This window comes from Emydura macquarii, unplaced genomic scaffold (assembly GCF_026122565.2).
Source record: "Emydura macquarii macquarii isolate MOO-44397 ecotype Brisbane River unplaced genomic scaffold, CSIRO-AGI_Emac_v2 contig_3122, whole genome shotgun sequence".
NCBI lineage: Eukaryota > Metazoa > Chordata > Testudines > Chelidae > Emydura > Emydura macquarii.
The window spans coordinates 1404171-1422671 of NW_027133259.1; the positions used below are offsets into that span (position 1 = coordinate 1404171).

Consider the following 18501-nt stretch of genomic DNA (forward strand, 5'->3'; position numbering starts at 1 on the left):
TAATGAAACCATATGCACAATGACACAGGGACCTTCAAATCAATCAGTGGGGAGCACAAACTTGTGCCAGTTTTAGAGCCTGTATATGGGAGCAATGCCAGTTAAGGTCGAGGTGTCATTACGAATATGATTTTGGCATGGAAATTTTTAGTAAATTTCACAGCAGAGACGCACGGAAAAAATAAGTCACGAAAAGGTCAGGTGACGAGTGTAGAAAAGCGAATCCACGTCACGGCTGCTGTCCTGCGGGGCTGGGCCCAGCTCTGAGCATTGTGACCTGCACACAGGGCCGCTCAGGGCTGGCCTGTCCACTCCTCCATCTGGGGAGGGGCAGATGGGTCAAACCTGAGTGGCGCTGCAATCCAGTGCACCAGTTTGCAACGCCATTTGGTTTGGGGGCCTAATCAAGCGTGGGTTTTTTTTGTTTGTTTTTTAACAGCCATTTCCAAGATTTCAAAGCCTTTATTCAACGTCACAGAGCCTCCAGGCCGTGAGGTGCAGGGAGTCCAGGTCCGGGTGCACGTGGGATGCCATGGTCCTGGGAGAGAAGGTCGTGTTGCCTTGGGTGGGGCGATCAAAAGGTCCTGCAGCATGCTGAACTAGTGCTGTCTCAGCCAGGCTGGGGTGATGAGTATCACATCCACTCTGTCCCTCTTTATTTCCAAGAGAACTTTGGGCAGTAGTGGAATGGGGGGAAACGTACACACGAGGGTTCCTGTCCAGTCGATGAGGAACATGTTGGATATCAATCCGGCCTCGTGACCCCGGAGTGGGCAGGATCTTGGGCACTTCGTGTTGTTCCAGGCTGATGTGAATAGGTCCAGTTGGGGAACACCCCAATTCTGGAAGATCAAAGCCATGACTGCTGGGTGCAACGACCAGTCGTGGTGGGGTAGAAACGACCTGCTGGGGCGATCCGCCTCGTCGCTCCTCACTCCCGGGAGGCGAGAGGCAGTCAAGTGGAAGTCTTGCCTCATGGCAAAGTCCCACAGGCGGAGAGCTTCCTGGCAGAGGGCTGAGGAGCGCTCCCCCCCCCCCCCCGCCCGCCTGTTTATGTAGAACACGGCTACGGTGTTGTCCGTCAGCAGCTGCACCACCCTGCCCGTCAGGAATCAGAGGAACACCCTGCACGCTAGGCGAATGGCCCTCAGCTCCTTCACGTTGATGTGCAGGTGCTTCTCCTCCTCCGCCCAGAGCCCCTGAGTGCCCAGGTTGGCGCTGATGTGGGCTCCCCATCCTACATCCGAGGCATCGGAGATTAGGGTGACCGACGGGACCAGTTCCCTGAATGGGACGCGCCCTTCATCACTGCCCTGAGAGACCTCCACCAGTCTAGGGAGGCTAGGACTGGCGGGGGAACTGTGACCACCCGGTCCAAGGGGTGTCTGCTCAGAACATACAGAGAGGCCAACCACGCCTGGCTGTTGTCGTGGGGCACGGGTGCCGCTGGAAGATGATAGAGACCATCGCCTCAAAACGTGGTTGAGGCAGGAAGGCTCTGGCCTGGGAAGAGTCCAGGGTGGCCCCAGTGAATGTTATACATTGCACTGGGGTTAGTGTGGACTTCTGCTCGTTTATGAGCAGTCCCAGCCTGCTGCACGTGGAGCAAGTGAGGGTCCCGTTTTCCTGCACTGGGACCTGGACCTGCCCCTGATCAGCCAATCGTCCAGGTAAGGGAAGATCTGCACACCCTTTCACCTCAGGTGGGCTGCCGCTACCGCCATGCATTTGGTGAACACCCTGGGGGCCGACGAGAGACCAAAGGATAGGGCTGTAAATTGATAATGGGAACCAGCCACCGTGAAATGGAGGAAACGCCTGTGGCGGGGGAGGATAGACACATGGAAGTATGCATCCGTGAGGTTGAGGGCAGCAAACTGTCTCCTGGATCCAGGGAAGGGATAATGGAGGCGAGGAAGACCATGTGAAACCTGGGTCGTTTGATGTATTTGTTTAGACAACACAGGTCTAATATGGGTCTCAGACCCTCCTTCATCTTGGGGATGAGGAAGTACCTGGAATATAACCCCTTCCCCTTTCTGTCTTTGGGGACCATTTCTACTGCCCCCTTGTTGAGGAGTGTGTCGACTTCCTGCAAGAGGAGTTGCTCGTGAGAGGGGTCCCTGAAGAGGGACGGAGGGGAAGGGTTGTTGGGGGAGGGGGGTAGATGTAAACTGTAGGGCATAGCCCCGAAGGACTATCCCAAGGACCCAACGTGATGTTTGCCCATTCGCCATAGAAGGGCCTTAATCTATTTAGGAAGGGGCGGGGGCAGATCCAGGGGGGGCGGTAGGGGTGCCACTCTTGGGCGCACCATCAGAATTGCCTTTTCCGATTACCCGACCCCTTGGGAGGGCCCCTGCTGGGGAGCTGAGGACGAGCTGGGGGCTGATTTCGCCTTCTAAATCCCGTTTCTATCCCTGCTCTTGTAGGGCTGGAAGGGTCTAGGCGGAGGCTTTGGTTGCTGCTGAGCCTGGGGCCGTGACTGACGCCTGGAAGCCTGGGGCCTGTACAAGCCCAGGGAGCGAAGCGTGGCCCTGGAGTCCTTAAGACCATGCAGCTTTGCATCGGGCCGATCCGAAAACAGGCCCCACCCATTAAAGGGGAGGTCCTGGATGGACTGCTGCACCTCCTGGGACAGCCACGAGGATTGCAGCCACGAGCACCGTTTCATTTGACAGCGACCGGGTTCTGCGCCACACAGCTGAACTCCTCGGTACCGGGCTCTCTGACGGCGACTGGGGTCTGCGCCTCCTCGGTGCCGGGGATCGGGAACTGGAGCTGTCCAAGCGCCGCCTGGCAGCCCTTGACCGGTGCCGCCTTCTGGTCTGCGCTGCCTCCGACGTCAGGGACTGACTTCGGCGCTGAGAGGGATTCGTCCTGAGTCGAAGCAGGCCGGCTCGACGACACCCACCTGGAGTGACTGCTAGGGGAGCGTCCTCACTCTACTCCGGTGGCCATCTGGCGGGAGACCTTTCCACCCTTACCGGGGGTCTTCACCACCCTTCAGGGGAACCCAGCGCGGGCTTGCCCCAGGACACCGGCCCCGTCTTCCTCGGCGGGGGACGGGGGGACGGAGGTGGTGTAGGCAAGGCTCCTGCCGCCTGAAAAGCCTCTGGTGTGGACGGCACTGGAGGGGCACTCTCCCACTCCCAGGAGTCCAGGGAGGCTCCCTGCCCGGAGATGCCGGCACCAGAGAAGACTCAACGGGCCGTACTTGCAGTTCCACCCTCGACCGGCCCTTACCGGAGGCACAGGGGCGTGTCCACGCTCTGTGCACTGCCTCCTCTTCTTCGGCACCGAGGATATGCTCGGCGCTGCGGTAGATCGGGATGGCGCGGACGCCGGGCGGAGCGCTGCCTCCATTAGCAGGGCTTTTAACCGGATCTCCCGGGCCTTCTGGGTCCGCGGGTTAAAAGCCCTGCAGATCTTACATTTATCTTTCCTGTGCTCTTCCCCCAAGCACGTAAGGCATCGATCGTGCGGGTCGCTGAGCGGGAAAACCTTCCCGCAGGAGGCACCCGGCTTAAATCCAGGTGACCAAGGCATGGCCCGGCCACTCTAAGCCCCTCAGGGGCGTCTATCTAACTAAACTGAACTGAACGCTACTTAAAACTAACTAAGGACTACGAAGAACAAAGAGTTCAAACAAGGGGAATGATACTTGCAGAGAGCAAGGCTAGTTCCAGCAACTGTCATGGGTGGAAAGAAGGAACTGAGGGGGCGTAGGGCCAGCAGTGCCTCATATACCGCGGCATGCGCGCGGGACTCCAGGGGCATCAGAGCTGGCCCTACGGGGTCTGCTAAGGGGAGGGAAGTTCTGGGGGCTGTGCACGCTGGCGTGCACTCACCGATAGTGCAATGGACATGCGCAATCTCTCGAAGAAGAAGTGTGGCGTGCTGTTAACCTATGCTAAAGTAACTTTTTCCCCCCATAAAAAGCTGATAGCTCAGAAGTTTGCAAGCTAAGTTGTAAACAAAGGTCTTGTTCCTGCAGTTAATCAGCATGCATCGCTCTGTCTAACTGGAGCCCTATTACTGCAGTGAACCTCTCTCTCTATGGATTCAAAGGTGTCCACACACAACCAGTTCAGGACTGTGGATGCAGGGTAGGTGCCCATCCTACAAGCCTTACCACTGTGCGTAGTTGCACTGCAAAGTCCTTGGACTCTGATTTTGTTTGTTGTAAACACCTGACTTCAGCCTTGCAATTTATTCACCAGTGATACTGTTATCACAGCAGCAGCCACCGTCCTATCACCATTATAACAAACAGTACCATAGTGATCAAAGAGGCCCTGCTATTTAAATGACGTTTATTGCGGGGGACTGGACACGGGTGCTGTTCCCACGAGCAATGTGGAATTGACAAGTACAATGTTAGTTAAGATTTCACAGCTATGTTTTCTGGGGGAGTGGATGGCTCAGAGGAAACGTAACGAGATCTGGAGTTTGACCTCTAGGCCACTAGCTCAAACCTGGCCGGGGTCAACACTGAGTAAAAGTTATTACCAGCTGATGCCCATGTTAGTCACACGGTGTGAATCCGAGGGTAGTCCAGCATTCAGATGGCTGTTAACAGTGTACTCGTGTCTGAGCCCATCAGTGAACCTTGTATTAAGCTGCAGCCCTCGCAGATTAAAATATTACACTCAGGATGTGTCTCTAGCTAGCCATGCAGCACTGCTCTCAAATGTATCGCGTGGTACAGGTCATGCCAGTCAGGAGTGGATCCTTTTGGTAAATTAACCGTTACTTGTTATAAAAAACGACATGGGGTGAAAGTCAATGTGCAAGCTGAACTTGTATTTGTTTATAAAATATCCCATGCAACTGAAATAAACAAAATAAATAAAGGCCCTCATTGTTTAAAGCCCCACAGCCTAATTTAAACTGCTCTTGAACATGCCCCAGGCAGGCAAGACTTGACCTGTCACAGTCTATACGTGTATGCACGTGGCTGTCTTTATTATGGGGAACTTGAGTAGTTCCAAGTTATAACAGTGGCCAGTCAGGATACAAAAATGATATGGAAAGCATTATCTTTTTGCAGTTTGTAAAGGAAACGCTGCATCCAGGAAGGAACCTTTTCCCACTCCCCTGCCCCCCACCTCACTGGCAGTTGGCGTGAAAAGGGGCTGCAGTCTTATCAGCTGATATGTTCCATTGCAAGTTTATCTGCTTGCAGAAGTCATGTGGCATTAGTCTTGGCCCAATGGCCGCCAGACCATATATTTTTCTATGAATCTCAGTTCTGAGGTGCTCCGTGATCTCTTGCTGTAGAACAGAAAGTTCTTAGTCTGCCATAACCTTAGTGAAGTGAGATTGTCAAGTTAACAATTGTGGGCCAGATTCTCAGCCGGTATCAACGGACTTCAGTGGAACTCCACTGCCAAACCAGCTGAGAATCTGCCTGTATTTTTAATAACACTTGTAAGAAAACATCCACTACACTAGATCATGAAAATTGAAAAACTGTAAAACTTGAACTTATTTTCCATCCTTTATGCTGTTTAATGTTTGCACTACATGTAACTTGGTCAATGACCACAGGCTTGTCTGCTTCCCTTTCTGGAAGGCTGCAGTGCCTGCACGGCAAACACTGCCTGGGAATACCTAAATCCAAACTAACTGAAAGAGCTGTCATGGAAATACTTGTACTGGTAGTAAACTGCCCACACATTTCTTTACACAAATCTACATTTGTAGGGCAAACACAAAATGTCCCGAGCGGTGTCTCTTCCAGTTGCTTGTAACTTATGTTCTTGCATCTGCTTTTTTAGAGGGGTGGGATTTTGAATGGGACTTCCTTTTATCCAAGTCTTGTCGTATTTCCAAAGGAAACTCCTGTAGGTTTTCATTAATGCAGGGGAGGCAGAACCTTTTTGAGTAGAATAGACTACAGTCCTGTAAAAAGAATATATATAATTAGCAGTATGCACAAATGGAATTGGTTACATGCCAGCTTCTCTGAACTATAATTGACATGTAGTGGCCTCCCTCCTCTGGTCAGCTCATATCGCTTCTCGCTAATGGGGGATCATTCCTGAGCCTTTCAGCGGGCATGGAGTAGGAAGCCACAAGTAGCTTCAACTCCAGCTAAGGATAAAAGGGCAATGTGGTCTTTACACATTGCCACAAAGGAGGCATGTGCAAGGCCATTTCTTAGGGCAGTATCTAGCTTTACTGTGACTCCAGCTGCGTCTTGTTCCACAGCCCACTACAAAATGAACTATTCTTTGTACTCATCCGTATGCTTCGTGTTGCCTTGGACACAGATACTATGGTGGTGAACTCCACAGAAATGATTTGTCAATAAACAATGGAATCTAAAACATAGCTTAATTCAATGGTGACATTATCCATTTACCACCTTCCTCTTAAATTAGGTCTTGGGGGGGGGGGGAGGAGTTGGTATTGTGGGGAGAACACTCTTGTAGCTACATTGGAGTTGGTTATGTAAAATTGCTCCTGTTTGAATTTTGGATGGAGTACTGCCATATCTGTTGTTCATCAGGCCGGGGTTTTCCCTGATTCTGTTGTGCGGTGACTCTTGGGTCTGGCATATTTCACAGATGATTAGCCTATGCTGTAAGCCCAATGTTGACCCGGTTGGCTCTAGTCAGGTTCTCTTTAGAAAGTGGTGAAGGTATAGCTGGGATCTTTTAATTCAGTTTGCAATGTACAAATTGGCCAACCTTGAAGACAAAGTTGTTAATACATCGGTTTCTTTGTCCTGTAGTGGGACCAAAGTTCTGCTGGTGTAGATCACCATGCATTGCATGGAGCTGGCATTGGTATTGCTGGTGGATTATTCTTGGAGATTTAAATATGACTGGTATGCACTCATGTGGGCCAGCATATCTTCCTGGAAGGAACGGATTTCATCCAAAGAATCACTACACAGCCAGAGCTCCAATCCCAGCTGTCCCCTGCGCCAGCATGTCTCTGACATCAGGGGGGGCAGCACAAAGGGCTTATGGAGGGACTATGCTGTTGCTGCACGAGGGGTGAGGAATGTACTCAGCTTGCTGGGGCAGTAAAGAGGGGCGAGAATTTCTCCCATAATCTGTTGTAATCGCAAAGGGATCTGAAGGTCTGGGAAGAGAGCTGCAATCTCCCTTGCACTTCTACTCACTGAAAGAGAGTGTTAGTTGGGAGTGTGAATTTAATTCTGTTGTAAGTATAACCTGCAGCAAGATTGTACACCTTCTCATTTAACACAGGGACCAATGAGTACGAGAACTGGCTGGACAAAAAGGAAGCTCATTTAAAACAAAACCAACACTCAGGCTGCTTGGTTTTCCCTGTTGCTGTTTGATCTTTCTCCAATAGGTCACTGAGGCCTGAACAAAAAGAAGAGATAAAACACCCCATGTATCACATTACTTACCGTGCCAACACACACCCGTCTGTTACACAAACTGCACTGAGATCCAAGGATAAGGAATTTGTCCTTGTCAGGGGTGAAAGGATCCTTCATGACATAGCTTTCTTCCAGAAGGCTAGAAGAGAACAATTCCATGCGTTAAAAATACCAATTTCAACCTGTCTGTTCTTTCCACATGAAGATCTCTTAGCAACCAATTAATTACTGTCATAATTGGTATTCTGTACAACTTTTAACTAGTCCTCTAATTGTTTAACCTACATTTTTGTTATTACATGACTAAATCAAACACCTCTTCAATTAAGCCCTTCTTAATTTGGAGTCTGTTTCAGAAGTTTTGCATTTACATATAAATGCCTTTGCTACTCCTAGTTCTGCCACTCCTGTAAACTTAACATTCAAACTCTGGTAGGCAAGAGCTCTGGGCATGCAACAACATATTGATCTAAACTATCCTTGTTTTAACTCTTACCAACTCGGGCTACACGGTTGCCCAGGAGTATTAAGCTAGTGTACTTCATTAAGAAGTTGGCAGCTTCACACGGGGAAAGACAAAGGCCTTGATCTTCCAAGGAACTCCAGGTGGCACCTCAATGACGTGTCTGGCGCCAGCCTGGCAAGACGGGCTTATTATTGGAAGAGCTGGATTTAAATCAGAACTAAATTCACAGTGAGATGGACCGTAGAACAGAAAAGAAGTTCGTCTTATATCCCATGCTGTCTTTTTTATGTAACGGGGGGAAAGCAGGTGTTTATACAAACCTTGAACTGTCCTGGAATTTAAAGCATTATAGCTGTTGGTTCTGTGTAGAAGAACTGGTCGTTAGGACACAAAGGATTAATTACTCCCATACAAGGCGCTCTGTACTCATTAAGACTCATTTTCACCTTAACATTTTTGTATACAAATCCTAGGCCATGGGCATGTCTTCTGCTCTAGCATGAACTTTACCCATCTTGCATTAGTAATAGCCAGCAGAACAGGAAAACATGGAAAAGGACAATACGGGGAATAACTTTTTTGGTACTATACTTTCTTTTCACTGAATAATCCAGTTTTGTCTTCAGACTTTTGTGTCCCCATTGCAAAAAGATGGTTCTTAGCTCTTCTGAACAGAAGGAGAATAGAAGCCTGCTGGCACTTGGATTCATAGATGGGGACCATCCCCATGAGGAAAGTTTGTCTCCCATAAGTTATTGGTTCAATGTTAGACCAAGCTGGTACTGATCAACATTTACTACCATGTGCTTAGCAAGCTGGCCTCAATTCAGCCAAGCACTACCCATGTACTTAAGTCCTATTGACTTCAGAGCATCTGCCAGGTAGTCTCATTGACTTGGATGGACGCAAGGGATTTACTTGTGTGCTTGAAGTGAAGCACATGTTTAAATGGTTTGCTGGATAGTTTAGCAGCTGGCAGGATTGAGCTCGGTCTGCACAGTTGTTGGGCCATGCTGTACCTGTTTGGTGGATAAATAACGGGCTTCTTTCTCCAAGGATGCAAATATGGTACCTGCTCAGCACTAAATTCCCAGGAAAAATTGTATGTTCTAGCAGAGATTTGTCTAATTCAGGCAAAGACGCTTTTAAAGATCTTCAAATAGTTTTCCGTATGATATATAACTTAAACAACCATACAAAACGTGCCACCTGCATTTAACCCAGGCACAAATGAGGGCACTAATTAGCTGATATCATACAGGGCATTTTGTGCAGTATTTCATCATTCCTCAGTGTGAGATTCCTAAAATCCAAAGACGTTCAATGAGAGCTACAACAGAAGAGATTGTACTTACACAACAGAACGTGTGTTTGGGGGTTTCTGCCCGTAATAGCTGTATGGGGCTGTTAACCCACATAGATGGCATTCAAAAACTCCTTTCGGCTGGGCTTCTTTGTGGGACTCCATCTATAAAGCTACACACATGAAAACAAACCCTTTTAGTTTCAAACTGCAGTAGTGGGAGCACCTAGGAAAGGTTATTAAATTGAGCTACTCCAGTATTGCTGTCTACCTCCTCAATAGCAGAGGAAGAATTCTGGATGGCAGCACAAAGAGCCTGAAGAGTAAACATCAAAGGGAGATCCTCTTCTTACCCTTTCTCTTCTCTTCACACATCAAAAACTGATGCTCTCTGTCCCTCTCCCCCAAAATAATAACAAAATAAAGAAAATCTGTATTTAGGCTCCTACACAAGTAGCCTTTTAAAAGTGTTCTGTCCTCCAGCAGCTCCCTTTAAAGTAAGCAAGCCACTCATTTAGCGCTTAAAATTTGTCAAAGCTGCCTGAGGATTTGAACAGTCAGCTCGGTGTCTAAATCCCTGAGAGAGTCTTGAAAATTTTCAGCCCAGGTGCCTGAAAAGGGCTTTAGAGGCCTAACTTTATGCACATTCCTAAAAAACCTGGCTACTCAAGAATAAGAACCGTGTTCTCTCTAGTTCCCCTTCACTTTCAGCCCAAACCACACCTTTCTGAGTTTTCAAAAAAGCTTCCTTTGATGCAAGTTACGGTATTGCATTCTGATGTAATCAGACACATGCTACCAATTTTAATACAAGCACTGTACGTGTGTGTGCATGCACAAAATTAATTCACACCCACAAATAAACACCTGCTACATGTTTGCACACAAAAACAGCGAGAGTTCTGTGGCACTTTAAAGACTAACAAATTTAATTTTAGCAGGCATAAGCTTTCGTGAGGCTCAGCTCACTTCATCAGATGCAGAGGTAGAAATGAGAAACATAGGATCATCATATACATATACACGTGCAAAGAGAACAGTGCGGGAGGTGGATGAAAGCCGGGTACTTGAGGGTTAATGACAGTCATTGAGTCGGAGGTGAGAATGGGTGAGCAAAGCAATTACCTCTTGTAATGAGAGAGCCATTCCAAATCTCTGTTTAAACCCAGTTTGAATGTGTCAGGTTTGCAGATCATTTCTAACTCAGCAGTTTCTCTTTGAAGTCTGTTTCTGGAGTTTTGTTTGCACACAGTTTCCTGATTTGCATGTATAAATGCACACCTCTATGGGCACGACTATTGTGCCCTATTTGAAAGTTATCAAAAATGAGTTCTGTTTTCACCATTTCCTGCTGCCAACCCCTAATGTCTTCCTGTCTGAGGGCAGTACCATCCTGTGCCGTGATGGTGTCAGATCTGGGCTGGGTCGGCACTTGAATGACACCTGTCACAGGGTAGCTGGTCTCTGTGCATAGACTGTAGCCCAGCGTCCCTGGACTGGAGCAGGTGAACCTAATCCAGCTAATTAAAGAGATCTGGGCTCCAGTGGGGCCTGTAAAGGACTGCTAGGTGGAAGCACCAAGAGACGGTGAGGGGCGTGGGAGTAGGACAACCACAGTGGAATGGTGGGTCCCTAGAACTAGGGCTTTAAGGAAGCAGCCCCGTAGCTGCTACGCCAGTGAGGAAGCAAAGCTGACTGCCCCGTAGCTGCTACTCCAGTGAGGAAGCAGAGCTGACGGAAGCTTGGGGTTGCTAGGTCCGCTATTTTCAACTGGAAAGCCTGGTTGGAAGTACTGACCAGACACCGACACTCTGGGTACTGCCTGCAGAGGTACTGGAACAGGGGGGTTGCTACGATCAGCCTGGCCGGGGAGAGTGAGGGGGCACTGGTTCATCAACCTGTGCCAGCCCCTTCTCAGCTGGAGCTGCCTCCTACCTGCATCCTGTGGACAGGCAGGCTCTGCGTAGCTCCCAGCTTTGCTTTGCAGGGTGGGTGGCAAATCTGGGGAAGCGAGGAGTGACTGGGGGAGGAGTCTAAATGCAGTTCTCCCAGGGCTCCTAAAAACTTCAGAGCTGCTCCGCTTGGCACACTCTGCTGCTCCGCTGAAAAGCATACTAAAAATAACCAGTCACCATGAAATGGCCAAGGTCAGCGACAGTAAGGAGTGTGGTGAGTAATTTGATGTTCTGTGCTGCTGTTCTCATTAGCACAGGTCTTCACAATGCGTATTTTTACGTCTTGACTCTTGACGTTTTTTCCCCATGGGAGCCGTGAGTGACTGAAGAGCCAGAGAAACTATGCAATAAATATATTGCTCCCACGCAGAGAAATAAGTTGACAGGGTGTCAGAAAAACTTTGAACTGACACATCGTTAATCCTTTCACATTCAGTCCATTCTGGGACTTGTTCTTCCCTGCAGGGTGCTCTCATAGTTTTTAGAGATAGCAATGACCTATCAGAAGAACATTCAGGGCCTCATCCTGCGAGGTGCTGAGTGTCCTCAATTCAGAGTGCAGGAGCTGCTCAGTACCTTATGGGCAGTCGCTTGTCCAGCTAATGCAGAATTATTCTGGAGGGCTTTGTCTAATCCAAGTTTAACTAAACCCAGGTTGACTGGGGATGCAATCCCCTCCCTTAGAAAACTCACCTGCTGGCCGTACATTTTACTGTTCAGCATTTTTCTCTTTCATCCGATTTTTCTAGTTAATCCTCTGAGCAGTTCCCTCCCTCTCTGTCCAGCTCCTTCCTCTTGATGCCATTCAGGTACTCGTAGGTCCTTTCTTTGCTGTTCCCCTATTTCTAGATGAATACATCTCTGCCTTTCACCTGCCCTATCTTGGTTTAAATCCGTGGTTTTCACTCCTCGTTCATTTGCAGACCCCTAACAAATGTCCAATGGAGGAGCAGAGCGAGCAGAGCCCTTTGGAAATTCAACCTGTGCTCCGTGGACCCCTCGCACAGGAGTCTTAGGCTGAAATCTGACTGAACAAAACCCAGCTCTCAATGTTGCACATGCTCAGCCCGGCATTTGATGCAGTGTGAGAATCGGCGCAAAGCTGTGTGCTTCGGTAGTGACGACACTTGTGGGCTTTGCCCTGCAGGTGGGGCTATTTACATACGTCTGGTTGGTCAGCACACGGGATTTGTAACTGTATTTTCATAGTCCCCTTTCACGGGCCCTTTAGACATAGTCTGTGACCACTCGGCGGCTGCGGACCACAGGTTGAAAACCGCTGATTTAGGGAATTGAGAATAGTGGCCGACTGGAACATAGGCATCACATGGCTTTCATTCCAGGAGATCATTTCCTGGAATTAAAGCCTCCTGTCTCCCTCCCTCTGCAGTGACTTACTCCCTGAGGACAGGAGGGTGTTAACAGTGTTGCTACTATCCATTATTCACTTGCGATGCACAGCGTCCCGCTAGCTGCTGGGTGCATTACCACAGCATGCCCCAACGCCCACTACGTAAAGAGAGCCTGTGGCTAGCCTTAAATCTGTCTCCCAAGTGGCAGCGTGACATACAATCCAGAGCCCCATCAGATTAGCCCTGGAGATCGTTTTAAGCATGAAAGCAAGCACATTCACTGACGAGTCCTAAGAATCTCTGAATATGTATAGTGTGTCATGGGGGCTGGAAAAATCTGCTTTCACATTGAGTAAAGATCTTTTAACACAAGCTACAACTCAAAACTGTCATCTTATATGCTGCGAAGTAAATCTAGTTAAGATTTAACAAGGAAAAGAGAATCAACATTTTTAAAAATCTAATGTATATCTTAATTGGGTAAGGGAGGAGCTCTAAGTACGAGTCTATATGAGAAGAATTTCAGTGCATTGTGAGGAGGATGACTTTGTGATGAGCATAAATGCTGTAGTGTATTGTAATTAACTGGTGTGTGCATACAGTATATGTTCCCATGTCCTCCAGTGGCTAGAATCAGAATTGCTCAGCTGTGTTATTGGCTCTGTACTGTTAATAGTGGTTCTCTGTTAGCTCAAGTGTTGTCTCCTCCTCATCCCTGATTTAATTTTAGGGAGGCACGTGATAGGAATAAGAGAGAGAATAAATCCCGTAAGTAAACATGCTCTGAAAGAGTCACAGCATGCTAGGGTGATACAGCATCCGGTTACCTCCTGGCTTGAACTGATCTTGTTCCCATCTCAAAAGTTAATTGATGACAGCTTTGTTAAAGTAATTTCCGTAGTGAAAAATGATGAGGGGTGGAATGTTCTATAACTGCTTGCTCTCTCCTTCCCCCAGGTTACCATTGAAGAATAGTTACAGTGGGCCACCCAACTGCAGACAAAAGACCACTGGTCTTAAACACAATCTAAACTGAACACTTTCCAAACTGCTTTTAAAAAAATAAAATCACACCATGATTTCTGCCGAAATATGCAGCAAAAAAGAACACAATGTGTTGAGAAATAAGATGCCGGCACTGTTAAAATAATCTTAGCAGGCATAAATATAGCCCTAGTGATTTAGAGTACTTGTGTGGATGCTATTAGGGGTTGCTATGAGATGCCAGATCTCCTCCTTAGCCAGAGAGAAGTCCAGAGTTAGCATATAGAACAAATTAGCCCTTTCCCCTAAAATCTGACTGAGATGTGTCTCTGGTTTGCTTAGCACTACCCACTAAGGAGCAAGGACTGAGTTACAGCTGAAAAGCTGCCCAGTTGGTTAAATAAACATGAGGATAAAAAAACACGATGAAAGGTATTTAAGAGTCAATAATGCCAAACCCAAAGCCAGGAAATACATAGTAAAGTCATACACCCATTCACTCATATACTCCATCCATTTCCCTAGCAAATGACCCCTGTTCTGGTCCAGTCAAGCACTCTGTCTAGCATGTGAGCTGGGGAACATATTCATGCTCGTCTGGGTCTCACGCCTGCTGCAAATGGCAGTGCTCAATCTCATTAAGATAGGGATCCGGCCAACGATGTTCGAGACCATCCATATTCTCCCCACTTTAACTTCTGAGTTTCCCTTACTCGGGGAGAGCTCTGGAGGTTTGGGGTTCTCAGAGAAGCATCTCAAAGCCTTTGTGGAAAAAGTCTGCCAGAAGGATTTATAAATAGGGTGGGAAACGTTTGCAGTAGTGCATTCAGAAACCGTCAGTCATTCTTTCCCATTCTTTGCGTATGGCTTACAAAGGGAACACGTCTGCCCGGTGTGAACTAGTTACTTCAGCACATGCAGAGTTAGGGCATCTCTGGACTGCAGTCAGCAGGTGTGACTGCAGCTCCAGCTGACTTCGCTTGCTGGCCTTAATCCACGTAGCTCACCTCGTGGGACAGTGAAGCCAGGGCAGCGTGAGTTTCAGCCTGGGTCAGCCCCACGAGGGATTATCCAGGGCTCTGGGTTGGTTTGTACAGCCCAGGCGGAAGCTTTAGCTGCTCCAGTATCTGAGTTTCCAAGATTAAAGCTAGATCCGTGTGTCTGCTCGAGTACCAGTCACACCTCGTGGTGTAGGGAAAGCCTCTGTTTTCTGTAGCCACACACAGAGAACCCTTATATGGATTAGCATCCCCCCATCAATAAAAAATCCATGCTGTGAATTTTTAAGGTGCTCTGGATAAAGTACTTGACTGTCTTTATTCAGCCCTCTGTCACTGTGCTTAGCCAGTCTGCTCATCTTGGGGCGGGTTCTTCTCCCTGGCCCTTATTTTAGGGATCCTTTGAAGTATTTTGTCTGGGACAGTACAGCAGCATTAAGGTCCCACTGCTCATTTCAACACCAGTTTCTTCCATGTTGCCGTCAACAAAAGAACCATGTCTGACAATCCCATTTCCCTACTTTACTGTTGTGACCTCGATAACCTGTACTTAGGTCACATCTTTGCTCCAGTGTCTGAGGCAGAACACCTTTCACTACAAACCTCAGGGACGTTTCGCTCATGGTTATTATAGAGCTGAACAACCTATTTTCTCAAGCAGAGGTGTCCAAATTCTTCCCTCTACCCTGTCCAAAAGTTATTTTGGCCAGATCTTCGGCTGTGCTACAGCGTCACTGGTCACAGCTGAGGAGAAGGAGAGCAGCGGGAACATTTTTATGGCTCTACATAGATGAAAATGTCACTTTTTCACTTAAAAAGAAAGTTGAGGCCACTAAAATGGGTCATGTACCACTGATGCTGCATGGCTGGAATGTTCCCATCTGCTGCTGTATTGGAGAGGCGCTGAGATAGCTCTGGGCAGCCTCCAGCAGGCTTGAGACCCAAGAGTGATAATTCTGCAATATTCTCACAGAATCAGAGTTACAAGATAAGTAATTTTTCTTTAGCCTCAGTTTCCCCATCTGTAAAGTAGCTATAAAGTGGCTTGGCTAAGGTTACACGGCGAATCAAATTGCAAAGGTTAGCATATAGAATCCAATCTCCTGATTCTCACGTGCTGTCTCCATTAATCAGTGCATTTTTTCAGCCAACCTTCTCCCACTCCCTGAACAAACATGAAGTGATGCGCCACTGTAAAGTGGGGCACCCATTGCACTGGTTGGAGGAAAGAAGCATTACAGTTCTTTTCACTTTTGCAATTCAGTTCCCAGGCAGTTCTCAATGTGCCAACTGCCGGGGCTGTTCCCCAGCCATTGAAACCACGGCACATTCTCAGCCAGAACAAAGGGGACGCACTATTTTTCACCACACTGTAGGATTGGGGACCCCGAGTGCAGATGACAGCTTGTCTTTACTTAAAAATTGTACTGCTTTAACTATACGAGTATAGTTATAGTAGCATAACCTCCATGCATGCTGTTATATAGCTAAAAAGAATCTTATAGCAGTACAATGTATTCCTATACAGGAAGAAGAATAAACTATACTTACACAAAGGACCTTTATACTGGTGTAATTGTATCCAAGCTAGGGGTTGTACCAGTATAATTATATCCATTTTAAAAACAAAATCACATTCCTAATTGAAATATTAAACCAATACAAAATCTAGGAGCAGACCAGATTTAAGTGTACCATAGTTTGCTGGCATTTTGTAATACATGTGAAAGACTCCCTGTAGGAAGGCGCTGTGGCCTCCCCCGGAGGCAGAGCCCGAGGGAGGGCACGAACAACCTGAGTGGACCAAACCAGGCCCAGCCGCTAAGTCTGCCTGGCAACCAGGGAACCCGGCCGCGATAGGACCGCCCGGCCAGCCCAATCAGCAGCAGCAGGGCGGAGCCCCCACAGGAAGGGTTAGTATAAAAGCATGGCCCCAGAGCTCAGTAAGGGAAAGACTGCCACCGGAGACAGACATGGTGCCCCGCCAGCAGAGGCCTAGGCCGGAGCAGAGCCGCCGACCAACCCCAGCCCGGCCCGGCCCGGCCCGGCCCGACCCGGGCCTGGAGACTGGGTAGGGCCTTCCCGGAGTTGGACCAGGCAACCCGGCCAGAGAGACTGGGTCGAGGTACCTGAACCCCAGGACTGGACAGAGTCACCGGAGCCCCGGGACTGGGCAGAGACCCTGGAGCAACCCGGGTGGAGGATACCCCCCGAGGCCGGACAGGACCTGGAGGAGCTGCTGGAAGCCGAGCCCCTCCCCGCACCAAACGACCTAGAGAAGCTGCTCCTTGAAGAGCAGCTCCCCGCACTGCCGCCCGTGGATGAGGAGGGACTGACGGGCCAACCCCAGACGGAATACCCCCGCGATACCGAGGAGACAGGTACTGGGGCCAGCGGGGCGGAAGTAGCCCAGGAGCAGCCATAGCTTGTGACTGAATCTGAGGCCTAGTCGGTGTTGCGGTGGGAGCCCCGCCGGCAGTGGCAACCGCTTTTGTCACTGCTAGGGCCCTGAGCTGGGACGCAGTGGAGACGGGTGGGCCTGCGTCCCCCTCCCCTTCCCCCGTTCCCTGGCCACCTGAAGAGAGCCTCCTGCTCCGTTCCGCTCCAGAGAGCGAACCCACTGCTGACTTGCTCGCTCGCCCTGCCCGAGGGCCGGGGCGCTGAACTGCTTGCTCACCCTGCCTAAGGGTTAGAGCAATCGACCACTTGCTCGCCGAAAGCGAACCGTTTCCCCTGGTGTAGGAAGGCGCTGTGGCCTCCCCCAGAGACAGAGCCTGAGGGAGGACCCCAGCAACCGGGCCAGCGAGGGCAACCCGGTGACACTCCCCTACCAGCTTCTTCATATAAACTGTTCCAATTCTTTCCAGGGAGACAATTTCACAGAAGTATTCTTGGTAAATAATGGGATACAGGGCACACCCAGACTGCATGGGCAGGAGAGAGATGATAACCAGAACTGGTCCCAGGACCAAGGGTTGGGAAAAGAGGGAGATTTCTTGTAGCCTTTGTTCAGAAAATCCTGACCTCTCTGTCAGCCCTTCTCATAGTCAAAAGTGACTTTCCATCACTTGCAATAACCTCCCATCCTGACCGAGTCCGACATCGCTCTAGAACAATGTTACCCACATCGGTATCTCTTACTAAAGGCACACAATGAGCAAGAAATGCCTGGTGGTTGTCATTCCCTTAGGGGACATGGATTCTAACTCCGCAGGCAGTGTCTGTGCGTAGACTGTGACTAATGAACCCGGGCAATACACACAGTGTGTCAGAACCTACTTCACAGTAGGAAACCACGGTGCTGCTATGTATTCAGGCTGTAGAAGTAGGAGCTAAAGAGGGATCTTGTCCATATACTGATAATTAAAAAAACAACTTACCTTTGTTGTTATTAACCCAGTGGAAACTGAACACTAATTATGTCTGCAAATTCAACAGACCTTCTTGCACGGCTGCATCTTGCTGGCAGCAGGCAGCTAGCAGTGACTGTGTGTAATCTACCAGAGCAGCACACTTCCTGCTTCACGAGCACTTCCCACTTTGACATCATAGGATCATGCACTCTTCTCCTTCCGCTCCTTAAAGGAGCAGTGTTCAATCAACAGGCCCATCAAACTGCTGCTGCTATGCCACACGTGGCTAGGACATTGCCGCACAGCAAGAGTACTAATTTATATAAGGAGAAACCTGTCCAGGACTTCAGGTTAGAATCCAAATAATCCGCATGGCAGTGTATTTTAAATTCAAAGATTTAGAGCAGTGGTTCTCAACCAGGCGTACATGTACCCCTGGGGGTACGCACAAGATCTTCCAGGGGGTACCTCAGCTCATCTAGACATTTGCAACAGGCTATATAAAAAGCATTAGCAAAGTCAGTACAAACTAAAATTTCATATGATGACTTGTTTCTACTGCTCTATATACTGTACATTGAAATGCAAGCGCAATATTTACATTCCAATTGATTTATTTTATAATCGTATGGTAAAAATGAGAAAGGAAGCAATGTCTCAGTACCCAGGTGCTGTGCCACTTTGTACTTTTATGGCTGATTTTGTAAGCAAGTAGTTCTTAAGT

The 18501-nt window shown here is 48.6% G+C and overlaps 1 protein-coding gene across 4 annotated transcripts; it reads right to left on the reverse strand.

Moving 5' to 3' along the window:
- Nucleotides 1-4302: 4302 nt before the first annotated feature.
- On the reverse strand, nucleotides 4303-17946 carry CDPF1 (cysteine rich DPF motif domain containing 1). 4 transcript variants are annotated; one of them, XM_067530968.1, is made up of 4 exons: nucleotides 17805-17946; nucleotides 9188-9308; nucleotides 7394-7505; nucleotides 4303-5907 (listed from the first exon to the last, which is right to left on the reverse strand). In XM_067530968.1, the coding sequence occupies exons 2-4, from the start codon at nucleotides 9298-9300 to the stop codon at nucleotides 5758-5760; spliced, it is 375 nt and encodes a 124-aa protein (XP_067387069.1). In that variant the 5' UTR covers nucleotides 9301-9308; nucleotides 17805-17946; the 3' UTR covers nucleotides 4303-5757. The 4 variants fall into 4 exon arrangements, with proteins under 4 accessions (XP_067387069.1, XP_067387070.1, XP_067387072.1 ...); XM_067530969.1 differs by lacking the exon at nucleotides 17805-17946 and adding an exon at nucleotides 11784-12008; XM_067530971.1 differs by lacking the exon at nucleotides 17805-17946 and adding an exon at nucleotides 11071-11100.
- Between the last annotated feature and the right edge of the window lie 555 nt (nucleotides 17947-18501).

Bases quoted from the DNA above. Each gene is read 5' to 3' on its own strand.
- CDPF1 (XM_067530968.1), bottom strand. From the start codon at position 9,300: ATGGAGTCCCACAAAGAAGCCCAGCCGAAAGGAGTTTTTGAATGCCAT. The intron at 7,506-9,187 runs GTAAGTACAATC...GTTCTCTTCTAG, and splicing joins CCAAACACACGTTCTGTTGT to CCTTCTGGAAGAAAGCTATG. The intron at 5,908-7,393 runs GTAAGTAATGTG...TTCTTTTTACAG, and splicing joins GACGGGTGTGTGTTGGCACG to GACTGTAGTCTATTCTACTC.